This window comes from Emydura macquarii, unplaced genomic scaffold (assembly GCF_026122565.2).
Source record: "Emydura macquarii macquarii isolate MOO-44397 ecotype Brisbane River unplaced genomic scaffold, CSIRO-AGI_Emac_v2 contig_3530, whole genome shotgun sequence".
Classification (NCBI taxonomy): domain Eukaryota; kingdom Metazoa; phylum Chordata; order Testudines; family Chelidae; genus Emydura; species Emydura macquarii.
Genome location: NW_027133667.1, coordinates 6174031 through 6197543, shown reverse-complemented (window position 1 = coordinate 6197543; position 23513 = coordinate 6174031). Strand labels below are relative to the sequence as shown.

General features: G+C 40.8%; 1 protein-coding gene across 1 annotated transcript in view; it reads right to left on the bottom strand.

Annotated features, from left to right (window-relative positions):
• Positions 1-2321: 2321 nt before the first annotated feature.
• The window catches only part of SLC13A4 (solute carrier family 13 member 4), a 35620-nt gene continuing 14428 nt past the window's right edge, over positions 2322-23513 (bottom strand). Inside the window, exons 5-16 of the mRNA XM_067536031.1 lie at positions 19841-19895; positions 17876-17915; positions 17061-17138; positions 15212-15402; positions 13665-13784; positions 10560-10661; positions 9372-9473; positions 7941-8038; positions 6685-6812; positions 5532-5693; positions 3857-3994; positions 2322-2912 (exon numbers count right to left, since the gene is read on the bottom strand). Of these exons, the coding sequence (XP_067392132.1) occupies positions 2775-2912; positions 3857-3994; positions 5532-5693; positions 6685-6812; positions 7941-8038; positions 9372-9473; positions 10560-10661; positions 13665-13784; positions 15212-15402; positions 17061-17138; positions 17876-17915; positions 19841-19895 (1352 nt within the window). The 3' untranslated portion in view covers positions 2322-2774. The remainder of the gene's footprint in view (positions 2913-3856; positions 3995-5531; positions 5694-6684; positions 6813-7940; positions 8039-9371; positions 9474-10559; positions 10662-13664; positions 13785-15211; positions 15403-17060; positions 17139-17875; positions 17916-19840; positions 19896-23513) is intronic.

The window sequence follows — 23513 nt, the reverse complement described above, 5'->3', positions numbered from 1 at the left end:
CTGACTGCCTGAGTGTGGCAGAAAGGAACAAGACAGTGAGAGAAGCAATGTGAGTGGCCCTGGGAGGAACGCAAAAGAGACGGAACTGCTTTTGAGTACAAGTGCTGGCTGGAAAGGCAGATTTTGATTTCTGAGCAAGGAAACGGTCTCCTGGTGTGTGTTCCCACTGCGTTCAGGGAAACAGGGCTTTGTACAGTCTTTTTAAATAAACAATATTACACCAAACAAAGACCTGACACTATCATCATTCTCTCCTCCTAACAGCAACAACCCAATAAAGTCTTGAATATTGGCTAACCAAGCGGACCAAGGGGCAACAATATTCTGAGGACCTGGATCCCTTTAAAAAGTCCGTACACCCACCCACCCACATTTAAATGCATGCTGGTTGGACACTGTGCTACTGTAGCCCCCTTCGTGCATCATCAGCTGGATTTGAACTTGAGATCTCCAGCCCAAACCTTCACCACTTGAGCTGAAGGACTAAGACCATCACTGGGAGCAGAAGCTGGCAGCTATCCTCTATGTAACAGTTAAAGAGAGGGGATGTATAACATACACTAAACAATGAGTTACACTAGACTATCATTATACAGGACTCACTATATTTTAAGCAACAAATTTCCACCAATTACATTCAATGTAAATTGTTTTGGCAAGTGGTGATGCCTCTTTCTTTTGTTACGATTATAAAGGAGTGCTTTTGTTAAATGGGAAGCCAAATGGAAAGATTCCCCCATATTTCCCCACGCCTCCCTGAGAATACATATGCCCCTTGTTATATAGTTTATATTATGGGAAGCTGCTTGTGAAAAATATGAGCACTATACCAATGTTAACATCCACTTGGAGATTTGCCAGCTTGAGCAGCATTTGAGTCACTGAGGGAAAAGTAGGCATGAGTCTCATTTATAGTCTTACAGAACATTACAACATGACACGGGGAGTAATTTATTTTATTGACATCTTATTGATGCAGTGTAGACAATTCACACTAACTGTGAGAGGTGCTGGTTTCAAAGTGGGAAGCCTACTGAATGAGCCCAATAAAAACAGATTGAAGTATATATAGAGTGATTATATGGGAGCCAATTTTCTTAATATACATATCAAAAATTACATTAAAAATACATTGCATAATGGAAGCCTACTGGGGATCATCCACCTTTAGAAGGGTGAGAGAGAGACTGGCCCCTTACACTGCAATGTAAGCCCAGGGATATAGAACTCTAGTTAAATTCATCATCGACACTTGGTAATCCTAGGTTAGGAATGGTTAGGTCGCAACCTGCGGCTCCAGAGTCTGCACTGCATTATGTGGGCCCGAGTCCAACCACCCATATCCCAGACTTCCTAGCACCCTCCCAAAAAGGGGCTGCTCTAGCCCTTTGTTCGTAGTACCGTGTTGGAAAACTTGACTGTTCACCAAACTCAACTGTCCAGAGAACAAAGAAGGTCAACCCATAGGATTGTGGAATACCTTTGGTGGACTTCCAGTGCAGAAGTCTAGTAGGGCTTTGTCTACTCTGCAAGTCGTAGGACTTGAACCCTGGGTCCCGGCTTGACTCAGGCTTGGACTCTTCACCCCCGTGGGGTCCTGCACTCTGGGCAAGTGCAATTTGTGTGTAGATAGAAGGGGGGTTAGGCTTGAGCCTGAGTCCAAACCCTGGGTTTACATTACAGTACAGACATACAGCAGTTAAGAGGCACACCAAGAGTATCTTGAAACTAGCTTGATTTGGAGCTCCTGTTCTCTGGGCTGCTATAAAGCAAGTGAGAGCTGTCTTGGAGTGAATGTGACGATGATGAGATAGGCCAATGCCACTCCTCATCAGCCTTCTCCCTTACTCACAGAGCTGCATTGATTTTGATCTTGAACGAGACTGTCCCTTCTACATCTAACATGTGGCCATCTGGAGAAGGGGACTGATGGCCACATAAGAGGTTGCTGGGAACTGCTTCCACTGTAGAGCTGCTAGAGGAAGCTCTCACCCCACCAGCAAAACAAAAAGGAATGTAGAACCTGACAAGTAGTTTCCAACTGAGATCTGGAGGAGGTTCTGAAGTTCCCTTTTCCAAAGGAGAGACCACAAGTACTGGAGTACATGGATTTTCATGCTAAAACTGTGGACAAACCCTCAGCCCCCTCCCCTTCAGCCATACCCAGGCCCCTCACCCCTATCTTGTGAAGTTGTTTCTTCCCTCCCATTCATGTTGGTGCTACATATTTGCTATTCAGATTTCTGTCTCTCTGTCTCTCTAACTAATCGGTCCTTCTGACGCAGTGATGTCACACCTCAGAAAAAAAGAAAAGAATTAGGCTTAAAAAACTCCAAGTTTAGGAATAAAGTCACCACTGGAAATCTGAATGGTAGGAAAGTGTATCCATTATATTCTTGAGTTCTCGCACTGGAATCATATCTAATATTTTAAAGGGAAAGATTCTATGTAATTGTTTTATAGCCAGAGGAAAGCTATAAGCAGGCTTCTTTTTTGGAATTATGGTATCTCAGGGTAAGCAGCAATAAATCAAAGCAAATCTCACTTTTTTCTCATGTTGATTTTGAACACTGAAAGGGCAATGCAAATTTTCACTTCAGGAAATAAAGGGCAAAGTGTCTTTCATGGGAGACCTTCCTGTGGACTTGCTTCATGGTTTTGCTGAGGATACTGAATCTATATACACTCAGATTTCTTCCTTTTTTTTATTTGCGCAATTTAGACTACATATTTTGCCCCAATCAGCTTTGGTTCTGCAAGTTTGTCATTGCTCATTATGACTGACCAGTTACATTGCTGACCATTGCCCAGTCTGGAAATGTATCCAGTTGGAAAAGGCTAATTCCCCAAGTGTTGATCGCCACCATGACAACCACTAGTCCAATCAGATTTACGCCCAAGCCAGCTTTCACCTATGAAAAAAAAAAAAAAAAAAAAAAAAAAACAATACCATAAACAGCACAATCAATGTCAATCAGATTAGAAAGCATTAGTGAACACAGAAGGTGGTAGGGTGCACAGTGGAGAACAGGCAATTCCCTAACTGTCCCTGTTGCATAAAGAACAAAATAAATTTGCTGATTTCTATGGCAGAAAAAGCCTCATGAATATTTGTGTGTGAGAGTGTGTATATTAGTGGGGAAAAGTACAGGAGACGCGGTCAAATGAGCATGATAAATGCAATGTGTCACATGGACATCTCCACCATGTATTCCAGATGATAGCTATAGATTAATTGTAGTTATAAATGTCATTTATTATACCCCTTTAGCTTCCTTACTTGCACTCTGCTCGCTAAGGGTATGTCTACATTGACTGTGAAAACTGTAAGTTTGTCTCAAGAATACACGTTAGCATGCTGAAGATAGAATGTGGCCGGGCTAGCCACCTCAAGTACATACTTAAGGTTTCAGAAGGGTACATACTTGAGGCAGCTAGCTCCTCCCATCTCTTGTGTCACTCTCTTTTTAGTGCATTAGCTCAGTCAGAGCTAGCTCAGGTATGACTCCTCGAGCTGGAATGTACATCTTCATATCCAACTGTAGATATATCCTAATCTCTCTCCTCCAGGACTGCTGTTATAGTTATATTACAGGATACTGGGGGGGGGGGGGGGGGGGGGGATCTTGTACTGTCATTCTTTGATACTTTTCACAAGCATTATATTCATTTTAAAAAACAGAGAGCACACACACACATCCACCGCCTACAGCAGATGTTCTTAAAGTGGCAGTTCCTGTGAAATGGCTGCAGTGCAATCCAATGACGTGACATCAACAGGGACCCCGTGACTATTTCCAGCTCCCAGATTTGATGAGTTCAGTTTGCATTAATGGGATTGTTCTCAGGGACTCACCATGTCTTGGATCTGGCAGTGCCCGTAATTGAAGACAATGGCATTCGGAGGGTTGCCCACCGGCAGCATCACCGCAAAGGAAATACACATTGTTACAGGGATCAGGGTGTATAAAGGGTTGATGTGCAGAGTTTCTGACTGCAAGGAGAGAGGTTGGGTGGGGAAAGAGATGTTTCATGTTGCCTTTAAGTTGTTGGCTATAATTACAGATAAAAGCAGCCTGACTGCTTCCTCCCACCCCATAAGATCCAGAATGATTAGAATATAAAATACCCTCCGTTCCCTAAATTCCAAGACCTAATTGTAGACTCTTTCTCCTTCTTTTCCCATTCTTTGGAAAGGGAGAACAGTGGGGTTGTTGTAGAAATTGGAGTAGACTTAAGTTTCCAGATACTCTTTATCCAGGAACTTTTGTTTAACCATTAACATTTTTTTTTAAAGAGGAGAGGATTTCTTTCTCAGGCACATCCCTGTTTTCTTCCTCCCATTTCCTTCCCCCTTCATTATCCTTGGGCACTGCAGGAGGACTGTACTCCATGGTACTCCTTCTAGATCTAATGGAATGCTGCTCCAAACTTCATCCAGAGGAAGCCATCTAGAGACTGACAGGAGGAGTTCCCTTCCCCCAGCAGTTGAGCATATTGTTTCCGTAGAACCCTTAGCATGCTTAGTCTGGAGAAAGTAACACTGGGTTTTTGTTCTGAATTCATATTACTAGGGTGACCAAATAGCAAGTGTGAGAAACCGGGGATGGGGGTGGGAGGTAATAGGCACCTATAGAAGACAAAGTCCTGAATATTGGGACTGTCCCTATAAAATCGAGATATCTGGTCACCCTACACATTACCCTTATGGCAGTTCACTGTGCAGATCACTAGGACAAATCCTTAAAATGGCCTTTATGGAGAAACTTTGTGAAAATATCCAGCAATCACTTTTCAGACACATTTCACAGGTTATGTCCCTTGTGAAAAGAGCTTCTCGTTACATAAAAGGTAAAAATGAAGGCAGGTTTCTGTAAGTGCTGTGAATATGATGGTTTATATATACAGATACAGGGTATAATCAGTATCTGACCCTTCACTCTGCCAGTGACACCAGCCTCCATACCCCCAATGTCTTCCTCTCTCCCAAGTGTCTCTGTTCATTCTTCCATGCTGTCCTTATGCTTGACCTGTCAACCTGTTCACCAAGCTGCCTCCCACACTTCATTTAAATCCCCTATGAAACTCAATTCTGATGTTTCTGCTACAAAAAATGAAGAGGAAGATTGTTAACTAATGAACTATAAATACAAAATAGAATTAAAAAGCAACGTAAGCCTCAAGATGTGCACATGCTTTGCTGAGTAATCATGTGCTCTCAGGATTGTTAGCCTTTTCTCATCTCCCCTTCCCTTTTCTGTTAAATTTAAACTGTATGCCCCTCAGGGCAGGGACTATGTTTTTACTTGTTTCGAGAAATGCAGAGCACATTTATGGATGTTTACAAATATATTGCACTCAGGGCTTTTGGCTGACCATGTTTATTATAAAAGAAAGAGCAAAGCAATGGCACCTGAAATGAAGCAGTGCTCTACAATGGCTCATAGCACTAATAGCCTAAAATCTCAAGCTATTCCATGAAGCTTAACAGGAAAAAAAAACCAGCATAAAATCCCATTGTTTTTACTCACCAAACTGCATAAAATAGGCAGAAAGATAGTTATGGTTGCCGGGTTACTAACAAACTCTGTCACCATGGACACCAAGATGCAGGCCAGCAGAGTGACCACCCAGTAGGGAAGGCTGCTCAAGGACAACATCTGACGCCCAATCCATGTCGAAAGGCCAGAGGTCTGGCGGAAACATACCATAGTGAGAGAATGGCCGGATACGAGTTATGTTTCCAAACCCAATCCTTGAGTCTGAGACAGTTTGCAATGAAGTATCTCACTGGCAAAGGATTGTAACGTTAGTTCAATAAATTGGGCAGTTCCCTATTTAGTAGCCTATGTTCAGTAAGCTAGTGCTTTCAGTCCAGTTCCTAGTAGCAAGGTGTCCATAACATAAAACTACCTCATTTGGCAGTAAATGGCACTGCCGGTTGTTTAGCAGAGAGACCAGAACTGCATGGGCAGAAAGACTGTACTTCCCCTTCCCTTGTAATAATTGTCCTTCCAGGTCAGAGCTGAGACTCATGGGTGGATGGGAGAAGTTTACATCGCTTAGTACAATGGGACCCCAACCCAGCTTGGGGCCTGTGGGTGCAACTATAAAAATAATGGTAATGCCACTTTATGTGCTGTGGTTGTTCTGCAGATCAAGGACCACAGTTTTTAGGATTACTAATCTAATTTCTTTCACTCATTCTCATTTCATTTTAATTCCTGTCGTCAACAAAACCAGTCCAGTCTGGCATTCGGGGCTGATGGTTGAAGCAGCGTTTTCAGTGTAACACTGTAACAAAGTAGCTGATTGTTTTTTGACTCTTGTTTGTTACTTTCCAGTCATCATGAAAAGAGATTGCAAGCAAGTTCCTGAATTGTAAATCAGTGTGTCTCAACCTTTTTGATTCCAGGGACTAGCTTGCAGCCTTCCTAAACTGTGTCAGGGAAATCTCAGGGACCAGTGCTGGTATATGGACCAATCTTTGAGAAACACTATGCTAGATGATCGACTTTCAGAAGTGTCCCAGAGATTTAAGTGGCATACCTGTTGGACAGTCTCACAGTAATTTTGTTTCCAGAATTGTCAGAACACCAAAGATTAAAATAAAAATCTAGGCCTGTAAGTATTTTAGATATTCAAGTTCTTAATGAGAGTAGATGGGAAAATCTAACTCAATACCTTGCATCCAGCTGCTAGAGCGTAGCCTCCTCCAACCAGCACTACAATCTCCCAGGGCATGGTCTTCTGGAAGTCCTTCCAAGTAATTATTGGCTCCATTGAGTTAATGTCTGTAGAATTTTCACCATCTCCTATGTCAAAGGAGAACAAAGGTACATGGCTAATACTAAACCGGCCATTTCCATAATATATGGAACATTCTGCACTGACCTCTGACTTTGTGACCTCTAGGTTGGATTACTGTAATGCACTCTTTCTCGGGCTACCTCTTGAAGACCTTTGGGGTCTGGTGGTTGGGCATTTTCTGAGGAGGGTCTTAACTTGTAGAATTCATTTCTCCTGGCCCAACACAGCCCAAGTATGTTTAATATCAAAACCACATAGAAGTCCTATCTATTTTCTCATGCCTTTCCTGAGGGTACTTTTAACTTTTAGAGATCTGAGTCTGATGCTGAATTAGACTTTTTGTTAATTCATTTTTTCCTAAATGCTGTAAATACCTTTAGGGAGCTCTGCAATATAAAAATACATACATACAATTTCTAATAAGTATATGGAAGCAACTATCAAGGGACCACGTCTTCATATGTTTGTACAATGCTTAGCACAATGGGGCCCTTATCCTAACTGAGGCCTCTGGGTGTTACTAAAATGTGAATGTTAAATACCAATAATAATTACTATCAAGAAGACTATAATAGTAATGTTAACATAAAATGTATCTCTGCCTAGCCACACTATCAGATAGCAGTGGTAATAGATTGGATAGGTTTTTTATTTTTGTTGTGAGTTGTTTGTGGGGGGGAAGAGGGAGAGGGGGAGGTTTGTGCCAAGCAGTTCCTCGGTTCTTCTAAACCTGAAATCTGGCAAGGATTGAGTTCTTTACAAGTTCTAATTTCCACCCACTGTTGCAACACTCGACAGCAATATTAAAGACATTAGTTCTCAACCTTTGTCACTCCATGATCCTATGTCGTAACAAAAGTTTTGGGAACTTAATGTAGCCATAAAATAAGAGGATGGGGATCACAACCTCCTGAAATCTGTTTGTGACCCACTGGATGAGAACCCATGAGTTAAGACATTGAAGAAAAGGTTTGACACAATGGGGTTCAGAGGCAGATAGAAGGGATTGTGGCTTCCTCTTACTCAAGAGAAGCATGTCTGCCTTTGAGACATTTTGCAGAGACGAGCTCTACAGTCTTTAAAGGTGTCAAAAAGTGTGTCCAGTCTCATTCTAGATGAATCCTTCTTACCTTTATCCTTCTTTCCAAAGCATGGTTTCTTTGCTGGAATCAGGAACAGGAGAAAACCAAGGAAGACAGAGACAGTAGCATCGGTTCGGTAGCCTTTCCTAGGAAAGAAACTCTATGATTACAGATATATTAAAAGTTAGCTATAGTGAACTGTGTGTGCAAAACCACGTTTTCAGTAGCATGCATGGGGAGTTAAGTGTGGTACTGAAGCTTTTTTTTGTAAATGGGTTTTGTGTACCTTTCCTCCACACTTCATGCCATACATTTACCCTCTATATTATAGAGGGGAAATACTTTAAGCGTAAAATAATTTCAGCTCATTGCAGCACCCACACAAATATAAGAATGTGATGTACTTGTATTGCACTATAACAGTGCCATCCAAACTTTGCTTAACTGACTACCCCATTAACATTTTGTCAGTAACTAAAGGCTACACTGAGTGTGATCTTCAGCTGATGTACATTAGTGTAGCTGATTGACATGAATAATTTATGCTGATTTACACCAGCTGAGAATCTGGTCTGCTGTGCATGAAAAAATTCTAACACTTGCACAGATGTAGGTATAAGTCTACAGGAAGTTGTTAGAGATTTACCATCACAAACAGAGGTGTTTGCACTTTTCATGTGTGGAAGCATGTGTGTCCACATGCAATTTTGCAAATGCTAAAAATCTAGTAGATGTCCCTTAGAAAATTTACCCCCAAATATGAAAGGAATGAGTTGGTGTTTCCCTTGATTTCAGCCTGTGTACTCCAGCTAGATGTAGTCATTACTCAAGATTTAGTAATATTCTAATGACTAATAATAGTCCCTTCAGATCTTAAAGTCTATGAATCTATTCAATAGATCTTTTCAGGATTTAAATATTGAACCATCTATAGTATTCCTGGTAAAACTGAAGGTGACAGAAAGAGTTATATTTACTACAACCAAGTGTCAGTAAACAAATTTTGGAAGAAAATCCAAGACTGCAGATTATCTGATGCTCCCCCTGTGTGAACATCCAAAACTAATCTCTATAAGAACTATAACAACAGTCAAACCTAGCAGCAAACATGCTTTTGGGGACTTCTCTGTACTAGAATTGTTCTTTAAAAACTTGTTTGCTTCTGACTTCAGAATTTGGCCCTTCCATTTTTTTCTACTAGGAACAAGTTTCTCATGTTGCTTCTCGTAGTCTAATGGAGTCATCTTGCCACCTGGAGAACGAGGGACACCATTTTAATTGTGTGAACAGTGTAGTTAAAATGGTAAATACCCTCAGTTTAGGATTAAGATTCCATTTGGTCCAGTCTTGATAAAAATGGCTACTGGCATCCTGAGATTCTATGGCCAAAAACTATTCAACTAAATTGTTTTAAAAACCCAGGAAATCAGGAACCCTCATTCATCTGCAGCTGATTAGGAGGTAACTATACTCACTTACTTCTCAAAGAAAGATGACCAGCCTGGAACAAAGCCAGGCTCCCGTGTAAACCAAAGCAAGGTCATCAGGATGAAGAAAAACCCAGTCACCATCTCAGGATAGCTAGGTAGGAGAGGTGGGGAGAAAAAGCAAGAATAGAACCTGAAATTAACTCTGAAATCCAGGAGCAAATTCTACAGAGAGAAAAGAATTAGAGATTGGTTTCAACACACAAGGAGAAAAATCCACGGGGAGAATAGAACAGAAGATCAGTTTTGAACTAGTGTTTTACATTTGGGTCCCAGCTGTTACCTAAATAAAGTAAAAAAAAAATGAAGCTGAGTTTCTCATTATCTGTATTTGTACTTTCATTTGTCATGAGATTATTTATGAGCCCAAGCAAATACAAAATCTTGTCTACTCATGGCATTTCTAGGATTCAGGAACTGAAATATGGTAATGAGATAGATATTCCATTATTTCTGCACTGTAAATGGTTTTATATGTGATTTTAAAAAGCATATGAAAAAATATAATTACAGATGTTACAAACAAACAAACAAACATCACTACTTTAAACACAAATACTAGACAAGAGGTGGCCTGAGGAGTTGGTATTCTGATCTGCATTTGATTTAAATTAAATTAGAGTTCAGGTTCAAAAACTGAATAAGGGGTAGGATTTAGATTCAAATTTGATTGTGCTAAAATCTTGCAAGTTGGTTTCATGAACTTTCCGATGCACATTGAGAAATTTTGAAGAGCTGACCTTATGAGATAGCTCCCATACTGAAAGGTGGACATCTTGCAAAATTAGCTTTTCTTTGCCACATCTGATATGGGATTGGAAAATCGGCCCCATTCTGCTTTGGAACCCTAACTGTAGGGGATCCAGCTCTACGGATTTGACTCTGAAGGCAATGCCCTCTTCCCACTGCCCCCTCTGACTCTCCTCACAAAAAATCATAGGTGTTTTTCTTCAAGTTTCTGGTTTTGACTTATCTTTATAGTAGACCCCACAGCTACCCTGAAAAGAAAGAGAAACAAGTCCCAAAACATAGGGACTGATTTATTAGGTAATTTATTGATTTATTAGAATTGAGAAATCAAGTCCAACATATATAAGACAAATTCAGCTTAAATGACAAAACAAAAGATCAGTTTCAACACATGAAAGGTAAATTCTACAGGAATATATGCTCTTTTTACCTGGTATCCCCCAGTTTCTCATATTCCTCTTGAATTCTCCTCTCTGACATCTCTTCCCGTTTGGTCTTCTTCTTCTTGCTCAGAGAACATGTTTCTTTAAAACTGAGAAGGATAATTTGGCACAGGAAAATGATAGAAGGGAGTCATATTTCAGAATGAAGATGACATAGTAAGCAAATTATGCAGCAAACGAGATAGCTGAGGACCCAATCCTTGTGGTTGGCGGAGCTGTGCTTGATGCAGGACATCAGAGCAAAAGTGGGGAAGGTTGCTGTATACCCCCTTTGCACTTGTCCAATTCCCAGGGCTACTGAGAGCCAGTTCAACTCCCAGTATGAGCCATCTCAGGGCTGTTCTAATTAATGCCAGCTAGTAATAACCCACAATGGGTCAATATACCAGATCATCATTACTGGAGCACAGTAGTGGTCCAGCCTTGCTATGTCCTCTTGTCCATGCCCCATCACACTCTCCACACTAGCCAGCTTCAGAAGACCTGCATCATCCAGGTCGTCCCTATGCCAGGCAATCCCTTGGCCATACTGGGTGAGACCAATGAGCTATCTCGCCCAGCGTCCTGTCTTCCGACAGTGCCTGGTTAGGGCTGCTTACAACCACTTTACACCACATCATGGGCATGTCATGGCACAGAATGTATAGGGATTTTGTTCTAGAATGGGACTAGTTTTTCTATATAGTGTTTTCCCCTTCCAGGAATAGCATTCAGAACAGCCCACACAATATGCATTCTGGACACCTATCCCTCATTTGACTTGATTAAAAGAGTATGATTCTTGAAAGTTCACTGTGCAGCCTTCTTCGCTTTAAGTAGTCTGATAAAGGTACCCTGGGAATCCCCATAATTACAGTGTCTATTGCCCATGGGATGGACATGACTGCCTTGGATATTCCCAGCATTGTTTAAACCAGGATTACCCTTGCAAGGTTCTCCTTCTTCTGTAACTGAAGGGTAAAGTCAAAGCCGATGCTGTTACTGTTCTGCCAGTGAACAATTTCTATGCTTCTATCAAGGAGATACAAATGCAAGCACATTTTATGGCTGAATGCATTTAAAGTTCCTACAAATTTATATGCAAATTAGGTGCAGCCCTCAGACTCGTGGCAAATTGCCTTTGTGTGTCACAACGTCTGGACTTGTTCATTTAAACTGAGATGCTTGTAAGCTTTTTTTTTTTTTTTTTTAATCTTTTCTTGCTGTAGCTTCCAATAGTGTCACTTGATTATACCTCAAGTACTGTAGCAACATTTTGCTTTTCTGTTCCAATAGGAGATAGGCACCTGGCCTGCTGAGGTGTTTTTGTAAAATTGCACATAGTGCAATTTACAAAGCACCTCAGCAGATAAAGCACTGAAATACCTTTATCAAACTTGCCCTTAGATATTTGCAGCTCTATGCAGCACTAGCTGAAGTGAAATGCTGTGTCTCTGCAAACTACCCCTTTCCCTGTTCCAAAGGGGAAGGGTGGTCACAGTATCTTTTTTTCCCTGATTTGCAGGTAGGAAGAAATTTAAAGGCCTGTTTCCCTCCCTCTTTGATCTATAAAAAGGCTAGACTCTGCATTCTGATCCAAGAATTTGAGTTTCTAGGCTAGAAAGAAAATCTGGAAAGCTGCTCCAGTCATTGCACTAGTGGCAGAAGGTTGATAATGGACTCCCTGTTAGAAAGGACATATGGCATGCACATTACCAAGAATTCCCTAGATGTCCATCAGCGAGCACTAGACCATTGCTTCAACATATTATCAATATCACTTGCCAAGGCTTAGAAGGATACGCAGGCAGAGTATGGCAGCCAAACTCCTAAGCTAATGTATTCTTTAATGAAACGCAGTGAACAGGAGTCAGAGATCAAAGTGGCTTGGAACCAACCAACACTTCACAACAAGGTCAGTAATGTGTCAGTTCTTCAGTGTTCTTTAGAATAACATTGCATCCAAGAATTCACCCTGATTAACGTGGAATTTCAATGCTGTTTATTAAAAAAATAAAGGCATTGAGGGTCATGTTAGGGCCTGTTTCCTCGCAAGATTAAAAAAAAAATCTAATTTATTATAGCCTTTTAAATGGAAACTAGAAGCCTCAGGGGATTGATTGGGAAAAGAACACAGAGCTATTTACATCTTCAAATCCACTCAAGATCAGTAGCAATCAAAAGTCATTTTCATTTAACAGCTATTCATTGTCCTATGTGGAAATACGTTAGTGATATCAGCCAGACTCCCTCTTACCATCACAACTGGCTTTATTTGTTCCTCGGAAAGGCCATGGTCTAAACTGATCATGGAGACTGAACTATCTTCGCTTCCCTTCAGCCTGGGTGTGAGGGAAAGCTTTAACCCTCACTGCCCACCTGCTCAGTTGATCAATACAAGATGTTTGCATCTAGGGTTGAGAGTGAGGCACTTTATACCAGTACAAGTACAGTAAGAGATAAAAAAAGATACTGGGCCCAATTCCCCTCTCTTTACATTTGTTTGACACTGAAGTAATTCCCTGGACCTCAGGGGCACCCCTCCTGATTTACAGCAGAGTGGGAGGAAAATTGGGCACTTTTTACCATCTGGCTTCTGCTTTTTCTTTTGGTCTTTTCCGTTGCACTTGCTGAAGGCTGGTTCATGGTTCTGATCAAGGCAGGGCAGTGTTAAAACTGTTCCCATCAAAAATAAACAATGTGTGCAGAATAGATTTTCCTCAGCCATATTCAGCCACTGGACTCAAGCATTAATAAAGTCCATTGTTGCGCATCTCGTGCTCCTAGGAAAGGAGACTTTCTCTAGGGAGTGGACGGGACCAACTGCCCTGGTAAGGGGAAGCAATAGCGACTCAGCATTTGCCCTTTGTGATTGTTAGTGCCTTTGTGAACTCTAAAATGGTGGTTCCCAGCAGAGCCAGAGGTAGGCATAAGCAGATTGAGCAGTTGTTTAGGGCCCCAAGCAGCTCAACATTTTTTAGTATGTGTTGGGGGGCAGAATATTCCTGCTTAGGGCCCCCAATGGGCCCCGCACCAGCACTGGGAAGAAGCTGCGGCACTCCCTGCTGTTGTAGCCCTGCGATTCCCATACAGCTCTAGCAACCAGCACTCACTTGCAACCCAGGAACAGCCAGTGCATCCAGAACCAAGTCAGGACCAGCATGATGAGGCAAATGGGGAAGCTGAACAAGAACCAAGTTCCAAAATTCATCACCTCAGCATTTGGATAGTGGCTGTAAAGGAAAAAGCTGTATAAGAGAGAAGAAGGCCACAGGATGCATGGTCAGATTCCCACTACATGCATCTATGCATACATATATGGCTAAGTGGTATGGTATAAGGGTTGTATTAGCATGAATTTGTGATAGCCGCATTACACTTGCATAACAAAGCTACTCCCAGATGAACGACAAATTTAGCCTTTATATCAACACCACACCATATACCATCATGTCTTCCGTTTACCCTGTATATTTTAGAAATGCTTTGATGGTACATATTTGTATTGCTACTACAGAAGGGATTAATTTGGCCTAGTGTAATATAGATTCAAAATGCATGTCATGATATATGTATAACTTCATTTCTCAGTGAAAATCAGTTTCTATATCCAAAGAGGTTAACTAGTTTCACCTCAGCCAGAAGCTCACAGATCAGTACATCTTGACATCCATCTCAACACAAATCAGCATCTGCATAATACCTCTCTTTGCTCCAAGAATTTTGTGTTGGAAACAAATAGCTTCAGATTTGGAGTGTTTTGGCTTATATGTAAAAATGACCATGGATATGGAAACAACAGGTTAGTTTGAGGATGGAACTTAAATTTATCAATGAATGAAATGTAATGCACATTACAATACAATACAACTGTTTTTGCATAGTGTCTTTCATCCCAGTTGAATCCCAAACTGCTTCAATTCAGTGAATTGTTTTTAAATAAATGATAGCAAGGGTAGAGATAATTTCAGTGGTACAGGCAAGAACAAGGGATGAAATCCTGGCCCTACTGTATTTCTTATTGATTTCAATAGCACTAGAATTTCACTCAGTCTCTTTCCTGGGTTTGGACCACAAAATAACTAATACAGCAGACTGGACTCTGGCAAAGCTGTTTAGCGTGCACCTCATGATAACCAACAAGTGTTACAAGTGTCATAATAGCAAGGCACACAAATACATCTTCTTTGAGGACGCTTGAAAACCCGAACCTTCCAACAAGAATTCACCACCAGAATCAGTTTTACAAAGAACCATGTATGTAATTTCAAGTTTTTCTGGGAAATTATCTTCATCTCTCAAAGGAGTGTTGCATTTTTTCTAATTAAAGAAGCAAACAAACAACCCATCTGTGTACATGCGTGTATACATATTATATAGGGCCAGATCTTTTCAAAAGAGGTCAACTCCCATTCGGACATGGGCACATAAGAAATAAAGATCCTGCTTTCAGTCAAATGCCCTTGGTAATAAAGGCCTGGGGGAGAAAGTATATACAAAGAGAAAGTATAGGAGATAGAAACAAAATTATCTCTAAACAGAATATCTTCCAGAGTTTCCACCAGACATCAGTAACCCTTTGATAGAGTCATAATGGTAATGGTAGTTACTCCAGCACAGGTCCCTAATCCTATATCAGAGACTATGCAATATCACTTACTTGTTGAAGTACTCTAAGAAGATGAGGCTAGTGGAGGTCCCTATGATGGTGGTCAGACCCCCAATGGTTGCAGCATATGAGATGCTCAATGAGAGGCACTTGCAGATCATATGATCATGTCTGGACTGGTACTGGTATTTGGTGCTCAGGTCCAGATCTCTGGGGTTAGAAGGCAGGACAAGGATCTGAGTCTGTAAGAAGAAATACATGCCATAAGGAGTATTAGACACTATCAACAGCCTGGCCTGGGCAAGAGGGAAACTTTGAGAGCCAAAATGTCTACAGGTTACAAAGAAATAGCCTGCCTGTTTAAGAGCAGGCAGCTTATTCTCCATGGGAATTAACTGGGATCAGAACTAGAGACCTGTCCAATTATCCCAAACTGCTTGATTTGCAACCAAAATGCAGGATAAAGAGTAATCCGACTTCTGAGCAGAGTTTGGCCCTGTTCCAGTCCTCAATGGAATCTCAGTTGGATACCAAGGAACCTTTATGAGCTGGGAGGAGGGAATTCTACTATTACAGTTTTAAGAACATATAATCCTTGAGGCATGTTAGAAGCCTCCAGGCAATGTTTGGCAGACTTTCCACCCTCACATTGACTCATGAGTCATAACCTCTCCTTAGCAAGCTAATTAGGATGGGGAAGAGGCAAGATAGTTAACTGTGATACCTAATGCATAGCTGTTAGGATATGTCCCAGGGGAAAGGGTAGAGGAAAAAGCAGCTGCAAAAGGCAGCGTGAAACAAAGAAGGTTGTGTAGTGATAGCTGGCAGTGCATGGTCCTAGAAAATGAAGGTGTTATATTGAAAATAATAAGATGCCACTCCTAGAGTCTTGTCACTTGTGGTAGGGAAGGGAGAGAGGGAAAAGGCTGTACTGTAAGATCAGGAAAAAGACACCTGCAGCAGAGAAGCCAGATTAATTTGCCATAATATGATTCTATTGGTTTGTAATGGGCTTATTTTTCCATGAGGAATCTGGTGCTGCTATGGGTTTAATCAATCCTCCTTTAGGCTCTCTCATGAAAACGCAGGTTCAAATCTGTTTTAGGTTAAAAACGAAATGAGTTTGGCGGTTACAAAATAAACCACGAATGCGTGTGTGAGATGAGATGACACTCAATGATAAGGATAGTGCAGTTGCTTTTCTGAAGACCCGAGTCTAAATCCCCTTTGAGCCATATATGCAAATAAATGTGTTGATTGGAGTCTAACCCCTGCTGGGCATCTATCTATGTCATAAATGTCAACAATGCATAAATGTAGTCCAAGCAATAGTCCTGCCTCAGGCACGCCCTGGCTTGGAAGTAGGAAATGCAGATCAGGATTGAGGTACAGTGGCAGAAGTGTCTGTGAGTGCCTGTGAGCATGGTGGGCTATCAAAGGACAGGAAGGGCAAGGATATTGGAAGTGAGGACTGATAGCGCTGTAAGTTTCTGCCTGCCTTATGTTTTGCTCTAGCTAGTGATCTATGCCAAAGATTGATGTTTATGTAGCGCTACCTCAAGAGGGACATTTGGGGAAACAAAGCGGAACAGCAAGCCAGAAATGGACACGGTTTAGCCACAGCATTGAACATACAATACTGAATGAGTGTGGGAACAGCCTTTGAGGAACACCTATATGAAAGGAGTTCCTCTCATCTTTTGGTGACACCAAAGAAACCCCAAAGCTGTAACAGGGCTGTGAAGAGGGAAACCATCTCAAGGACCAGCACAGGCCTAATTGTCCAATGTTCTGAGATTGCAGGGGCAAAGATTTCATGGAAAGCTGCTTACAAGGTAAGAACCTGATGTCAGGAAGAATGTGTGATACTTGTCTCCCCAAGAAGATTACAACCTCTTACCTGAGGTAGATGCTGCCCCCTGTTTTGGGGATTCACAGTTCCAATTGGGTTGGCTATCATGTGCACACCATTCATATTCTGTGGGAAGGTAAGTGCTCTTTGATTAGAACATACTTTCTACCTCATTCCACAAGGAATTAGAATTAAATTCAAGGGTGCTTTATGACTATTTCAGGCAGAGAATCTTCCAGTAAATCAACTACACATTGTCTGAAACCTTGTTCTGTGTAATAAAGCAGATTAAATAAAAGTAGGTCTTCTTATTTAAAAGAAATCTTAAAAATTAAATGGCCAATGTAGCTCATCTCCCTCTGTCACCTTGGCAGCTTTGCGATGGCAGAATCCAACAAAAACTTTGCCAAAGGCACCTGAGCGATGATGTTATAAGATGTAGAATGGTCAGCCAGTAGAGTGCTCTCACCGACTGAGCATCCCTTATTGCAGGAGTCCCCAAATCTCGCAGAACAAAAGGCCACATTTGCTACATGCGAGAAGTCCATGGGCTATACTTACTAACTAGTCAGTTGAACTGATCACAGACTCTCATGTAAGATGGAGGGATGGATGGCAGAAATTACAGAACTAGCGTTCCCAATCTTGAGCTCAGGGGCCACACAGATAGGCTCAAGCTAAAGCATGGTACGTTGTAATGTAATGTATGGACTCTACAAGAACTACCTCCCATTAAAGATAGGGGAGTGCGCCATATGCACTGTAGAACTCTGTGGGCCAAGTTTTGATCATTCCTGCTGTACTGCTTTATAATGCAGATCTGAGTGTTCGTCACACGGCATAGGTGCTACTTATGACAATACCTTAGTATGCATCAGGGAGCTGAAGTCAGTGGTTGTAGCACTAAAAACAAAGAAAGGAAAATATATTTTTAAACTATGTTCCCCAGCTATCCCAAAAGGCACATGTCCAGAGTGGTAAGTGTAGGACCTGAACAAGAACAAAAGTCTGCTGAAGCTGTGAAAAGTTCCATTAATTCCAACATCTCAAGTGACATCTCAACTAGATACATGGAAAGAGGCACTTTGTTCCAAGGTTCTGTCGCTAGCATTGTGCTGATGGGGTTCCACCTTCATGAAACCAGCAATGTTTACTGCCAAACCTTTAATAGCATTATCACAGTGGAATGGATAACTGGAAAACACAACACTACCAATCTATTCTAGTATATAGAGATTCTTATACCTCCTTCAGTACCATAACATCTGAGCACCTTCCAGTAATGCATTAAAGCAACGTGACTAACATCTGTCTTGTGCGGCTTGTTGAGGATGGAGTAACAGTCTTGGTCACTTCCTGAACTGGATTGTATTTTTATACAATGGAATACTATTTTACTTCAGATTGGCACAGTAGCTTTACCTTCCCAACATATTTCAACTCTGTCTATTTTTCTAGTGTTGCCATTATGAAATACACCAGTATGTAGTTTTCAGTATGGCCTAAAAGGGGTTGAATTGTGTCATGCCCAATTTAGAACATGATACTTTACAGCACAGGTGCATGGCAGATTAGGCTGAGATAAAAAGAGAAAAGCAGGACAGGGAGTTCAGGGGAACTCAGTCCCACAATAATGAGAGTGAAGATACATGGCTTCAAAGCTACTTCAGTCTAGTATTGGGGTCAGTTCTAGAAGCGGAATGTATAGCTGAGAGCATTATTAGCATGATGAGGACTGCCCTTAAGTACGTCTCGTCATAGATGCCCATTTTGGGATCCTGCCCTGCCTCTTTTTTTAATCTTGCACACATGTGTGCAAAGGTGCAGGTGCTCAGTGACCTTCAGACTTGCTCTCACTCACTATGACAGATTTTATTTAGCATTTTAGCCCACATCTTAGCTGTGGAGAAATAACTAGGCATATTCTTTCACGTATCACACGAGAATTTGCAGGTAGACTGGTTGTAAAATTTCATACGTTAAAGTTTCCATTAATTTTCTAAATTTGAAAAATAAATTGGGAACATTTTCAGAAAAAAAAAATCTCACTGTTTTTAACCAATTGTAGAACTGGTTGAAATTTCAACATTTTTTGAATTTTTTTTTTTTTTTTTTTAAACAGGAAATTTTTTTTTGCAGTTTCTTTCCCTTTTATTTCAACCACCTCTTCTTAAAGTTCAAGATCTTGGAAGTTCAAACATTCCTATGTAATCTACTATCTTCCGTTCTATTTCCCCCAACCCCAAACAAAACTTGATGGCTACCCCAGCAATCCACACGGTCTTTAAAAGGCTCCGCCACTCCACTCAGTGTTGTCATGAAGGATCCTGCCTTTGCATTGGTGTGAGATGGGAAATGAGCATGGAATACTTCATGATGGGGTAATCTTTCCCCCTTTAGCTCCTCCATCACCTGTCCCTATATTGGAACATAAGAGAGAATCTGCTAGAATCTCTCTATGATGGAATCACAAACAAAATTTAAAAGAAAGCCACTTAAACCCTAAGAATTGTGCAGCTTCTCCTTGAAAATGGACTGTGTGTGTAATTAAAATACTATTATTTTAAATATATATATATATATATATATATATATATATATATATATATATATATATATATATAATCTCTCTCCAACCTGGACAGTTTGGGTGAGATCCAGATCATTACATTAACTCCAGTCCTCACATAATCCTTTCCCTTCAAGCACATCTAAAATGTTTATTTGTAAGCTTCTGTTTGCCCTTGCTGGTGCCATTCCTGTATTCATCTCATTGCAACCTGTGTAGGTTCAAATTTCCAGTAGTGATGCACAGGATTCATTCTTACTCCTCATTGATGAAAATGAGCTCCAGTGAGGCTTGGCCGTGTTTTTCGCTGAGACCTAAAGTAAGGGGGTGGGATGAAGGGGAAAGGGAGAGAGAGAGAGACTGTCAGACATGGGAGTTGAATTGATTTCTTTGGCTTCAATTCAGAACTGTGTCCATGAATGTGCAGAAGCTAATGTAAAATGAAGCCAGAAAGAATCTTCCATAAACAATTCCTTCCACTCAGGGACCTAATGCAGCATCTTATTACTCCATATTTTCTTGTTAACATATTTAACTTTGGCCAATAAAGACCTAAAAGTAACACACCCTAAGTGGCATAGCTGTATAGCTTCAGTCTTAGATTTGAGAGGCTAAGCAAGTTTGGATATAGTCAGTACTAAGATAGAAGAGCTCCAGATTCAAAATCAAAAGGAGGGATATTCCATCACAATACAGCACCTGCAGTGGAATATGGGGCAAAAAACCCCACAACCCTTAGCTGACATGTGGAGAATTCTTCTAGCACAGGTGCTGAACTGGACAGCTATAGGATACCCTGTGAAGGCCTTATCACAACCCCCAACATAAGGTCATGCCTGGGTGGGATTCTGGCTTTAACATAGCACTATGAAGGTTCTGTAGAGCTGCCCATAGGCCACAGGTACTGGGTTGTTACAAAGGTATCTGACAAAACTTGGTGACTGGGCAACTAAATGGCAGATGAAATTCAGTGTTGATAAATGCAAAGTAATGCACATTGGAAAACAGAATCCCAACTATACATATAAAATGATGGGGTCTAAATTAACTGCCACCACTCAAGAAAGAAATCTTGGTGTCATCGTGGATAGTTCTCTGAAAATATCCACTCAATGTGTAGCGGCAGTCAAAAAAGCTAACAGAATATTGGGAATCATTAGGAAAGGGATAGATAATAAGACAGAAAATATCATATTGTCTCTATATAAATCCATGGTACGCTCACATCTTGAGTACGAGCGCAGATCTGGTCACCCATCTCAAAAATGATATATGGAATCAGAAAAGGCTACAAAAATGACTAGCGATATGGAACAGCTTCCATATGAGAAGCGATTAATAAGACTAGGACTTTTCAGTTTGGAAAAGAGAAGACTAAGGGAGGATATGATAGAAGTCTATAAAATCATGACTGGTATGGAGAAAGTTAATATTTACTCCTCATAACACAAGAACTCGTGGGTCACCAAATGAAATGAATAGGCAGCATTTTGTTTAAAATGAACAAAAGGAAGTATTTCTTCACATAATGCAGTCAACCTGTGGAACTCTTTGCCAGAGGATGTTGTGAAGGCCAAGACGATAACAGGGTTCAAAAAAGAACTAGATAAGTTCATAGAGGATAGGTCCATCAATGGCTGTTAGCCAGGATGGGCAGGGATGCAAAACCATTCTCTGAATTGTCCTTTGCCTCTGTTTTCCAGAAACTGGGAGTGGACAACAGGGGATGCATCACTTGATGATTATCTGTTCTGTTCTGTTCATTCCCTCTGAAGCACCTGGCATTGACCACTGTTGGAAGACAGGATACTAGGCTAGATAGACCATTGGTCTGACCCAGTATGGCTGTTCTTATGTACCTTAGATCAGCTACCTGAGCTGTTTACTTAGGCGCTATGGTGGTGATGTTTGGGGAACAGGGATGGTTTCAGCCCCTGACCAGCTTAAATGTACCTCTGCTTCCCCGTCTCTTAGCTGTGCCTCTGTGTGCTAGAACCATTTCAGTGCTTAATGAGGATGTTCCTTTATTAATGTCCAGACAAAACATTACATCAAGATGGAGTTAAGGTTGAGAGTATGTTTCAGCAACTTAAAGGTAAAAAACATTGCAGTGATGTTGTAAATTAGCCCAGCACCAAATATTACAAACTACAGGAAACTCAAAATTAGGGTTACACTTAAGAGAAATCCAAACATGTTAAGGTTTGGAAATAGATTTAAGACACCCAAACAACCTTAACTATGCCCTGCAGTGGCAGAGAGCCCTATGCCCTGTCTATTATTTTCCTCCTCCAATCCCATGGATGAGGCAACTATGTGATAATCAGCTATCTTCCATCTAATGCAGATGGTCCAGAACTTTAAGTAATGTATTATAGAGGCATGGATAGTGGATGCTAGTTAATGTTAAGTCTTGCACTTAAAGCAAGAATCACCCTCTTTGTTGCCTATGTAAAATACAGTGAATCCTCCCCTAAATTATAACACTTGGAGTATGGAATCAATGTTCTGAGAGTTTACAAGTAAATCTCTTACTTTAGGAATTAAAATTAATTAAAAGTGGGACTTTTAAAAAGTTAGCAACCAATCTCAGACTTCTTTTTTTGTCCTTAATTATTTCAGTAACAGAACAACCCACTTCTTTGAACTCCCCATATAGTTAAAACTTACTGAAATTTGTGCATAAACTACACTTTATTATTTTTTTAATTATTGAATTATTTACTGTTTTAAGATTAGTGGAGTGGCCATTTCCCTTCTTATTCTTTATAACTGAAAGTTTCTCTTTCAGCAGAGGCTGAAAGACATCATGTTCAGCTAGGAAATTCCACAAAGACTTGCCCTCTTTCAAAACATTTTCCATCTCCCATTCTTCTAGGTAGGACTGAAGAGACAGCTGCCCTCAGTTGGTGGCCACTTTGAAAAAGCTATTGCCTCTCTCTTTGGTACTCAGTGGTGCTCTGCAAAGCATATGTGACCACTATCTTCTCTGACAGTAGTTGTGGCTTAAGTTCCATTGACAGCAATAAGAGAGGGTGGCCTTTTGAAAAGAGGGAATTTCTTCATAAAAGATAAACTTTCAGTTATGAAAACTAATGGTACAAAATGATCATTGATCCTAAATATTCAGAAGGATCCATTGCACCAGATCTACTTAATACATAGACCAGGAGGGAAGAGAAACTAGGGTGTTTGTGTGTGTGCATGCAAGGAATGTAGAAGGGTGCAGGAACTGGTGTGTGTGAGTAGAGAGGTGGAAAAGTCCATGGGAATTTGGAGGATAGAGGGAAGGGGAAACTGCAGCTGTTTTGCACAGCTCCAATGAAACAAAGCAGCTGTAAACCAGGTTAACTGGTCCGTGTGGCTCAGGCTGTTTTGTGCTGGCTCCAACTTGGGTAAAGAAGCCAGAGTGCAGCAGAAAATCTGACTCCCAAAAATTAGAACTAAATAAACTATTTAAGGTGCATACTTTATATATTTAAATCAATAGAAATATCACATAGGAACATTCTCTTTGAGTTTCTTGTCTAGTGTTGTTCATGTATGAAAATTTTCATTTAAAAATAAAACCAAGGAAATTCCTAGAACAAAACTATATTGAGAGTACATATCAGTAATTTAGGGTAAAGTACATTATAGGGATCATCCCAAAACTAAGCATTCTAAACCTAGGAAATTCACAGTTTAAACATAAAAGATATTCAAACGGGTGAAGATATGGAAATGCACAGTTAGAGTACCCAAAGAACCTTACCTCTTTCCTGTCACAGACCCTTCAAACTTTCCATATAGTTAAAACTCACTGAAATCTTGTGCTTAAGCCGCAAATTAAATTTGCCCAGTAGTGATGCCCTCAACTAAGTTTTCCTTCAGCCTACACAGGCTCCCTACTCCGCTTCTCCTACCCCACGCTCCTGAGGCTATAACTGTAT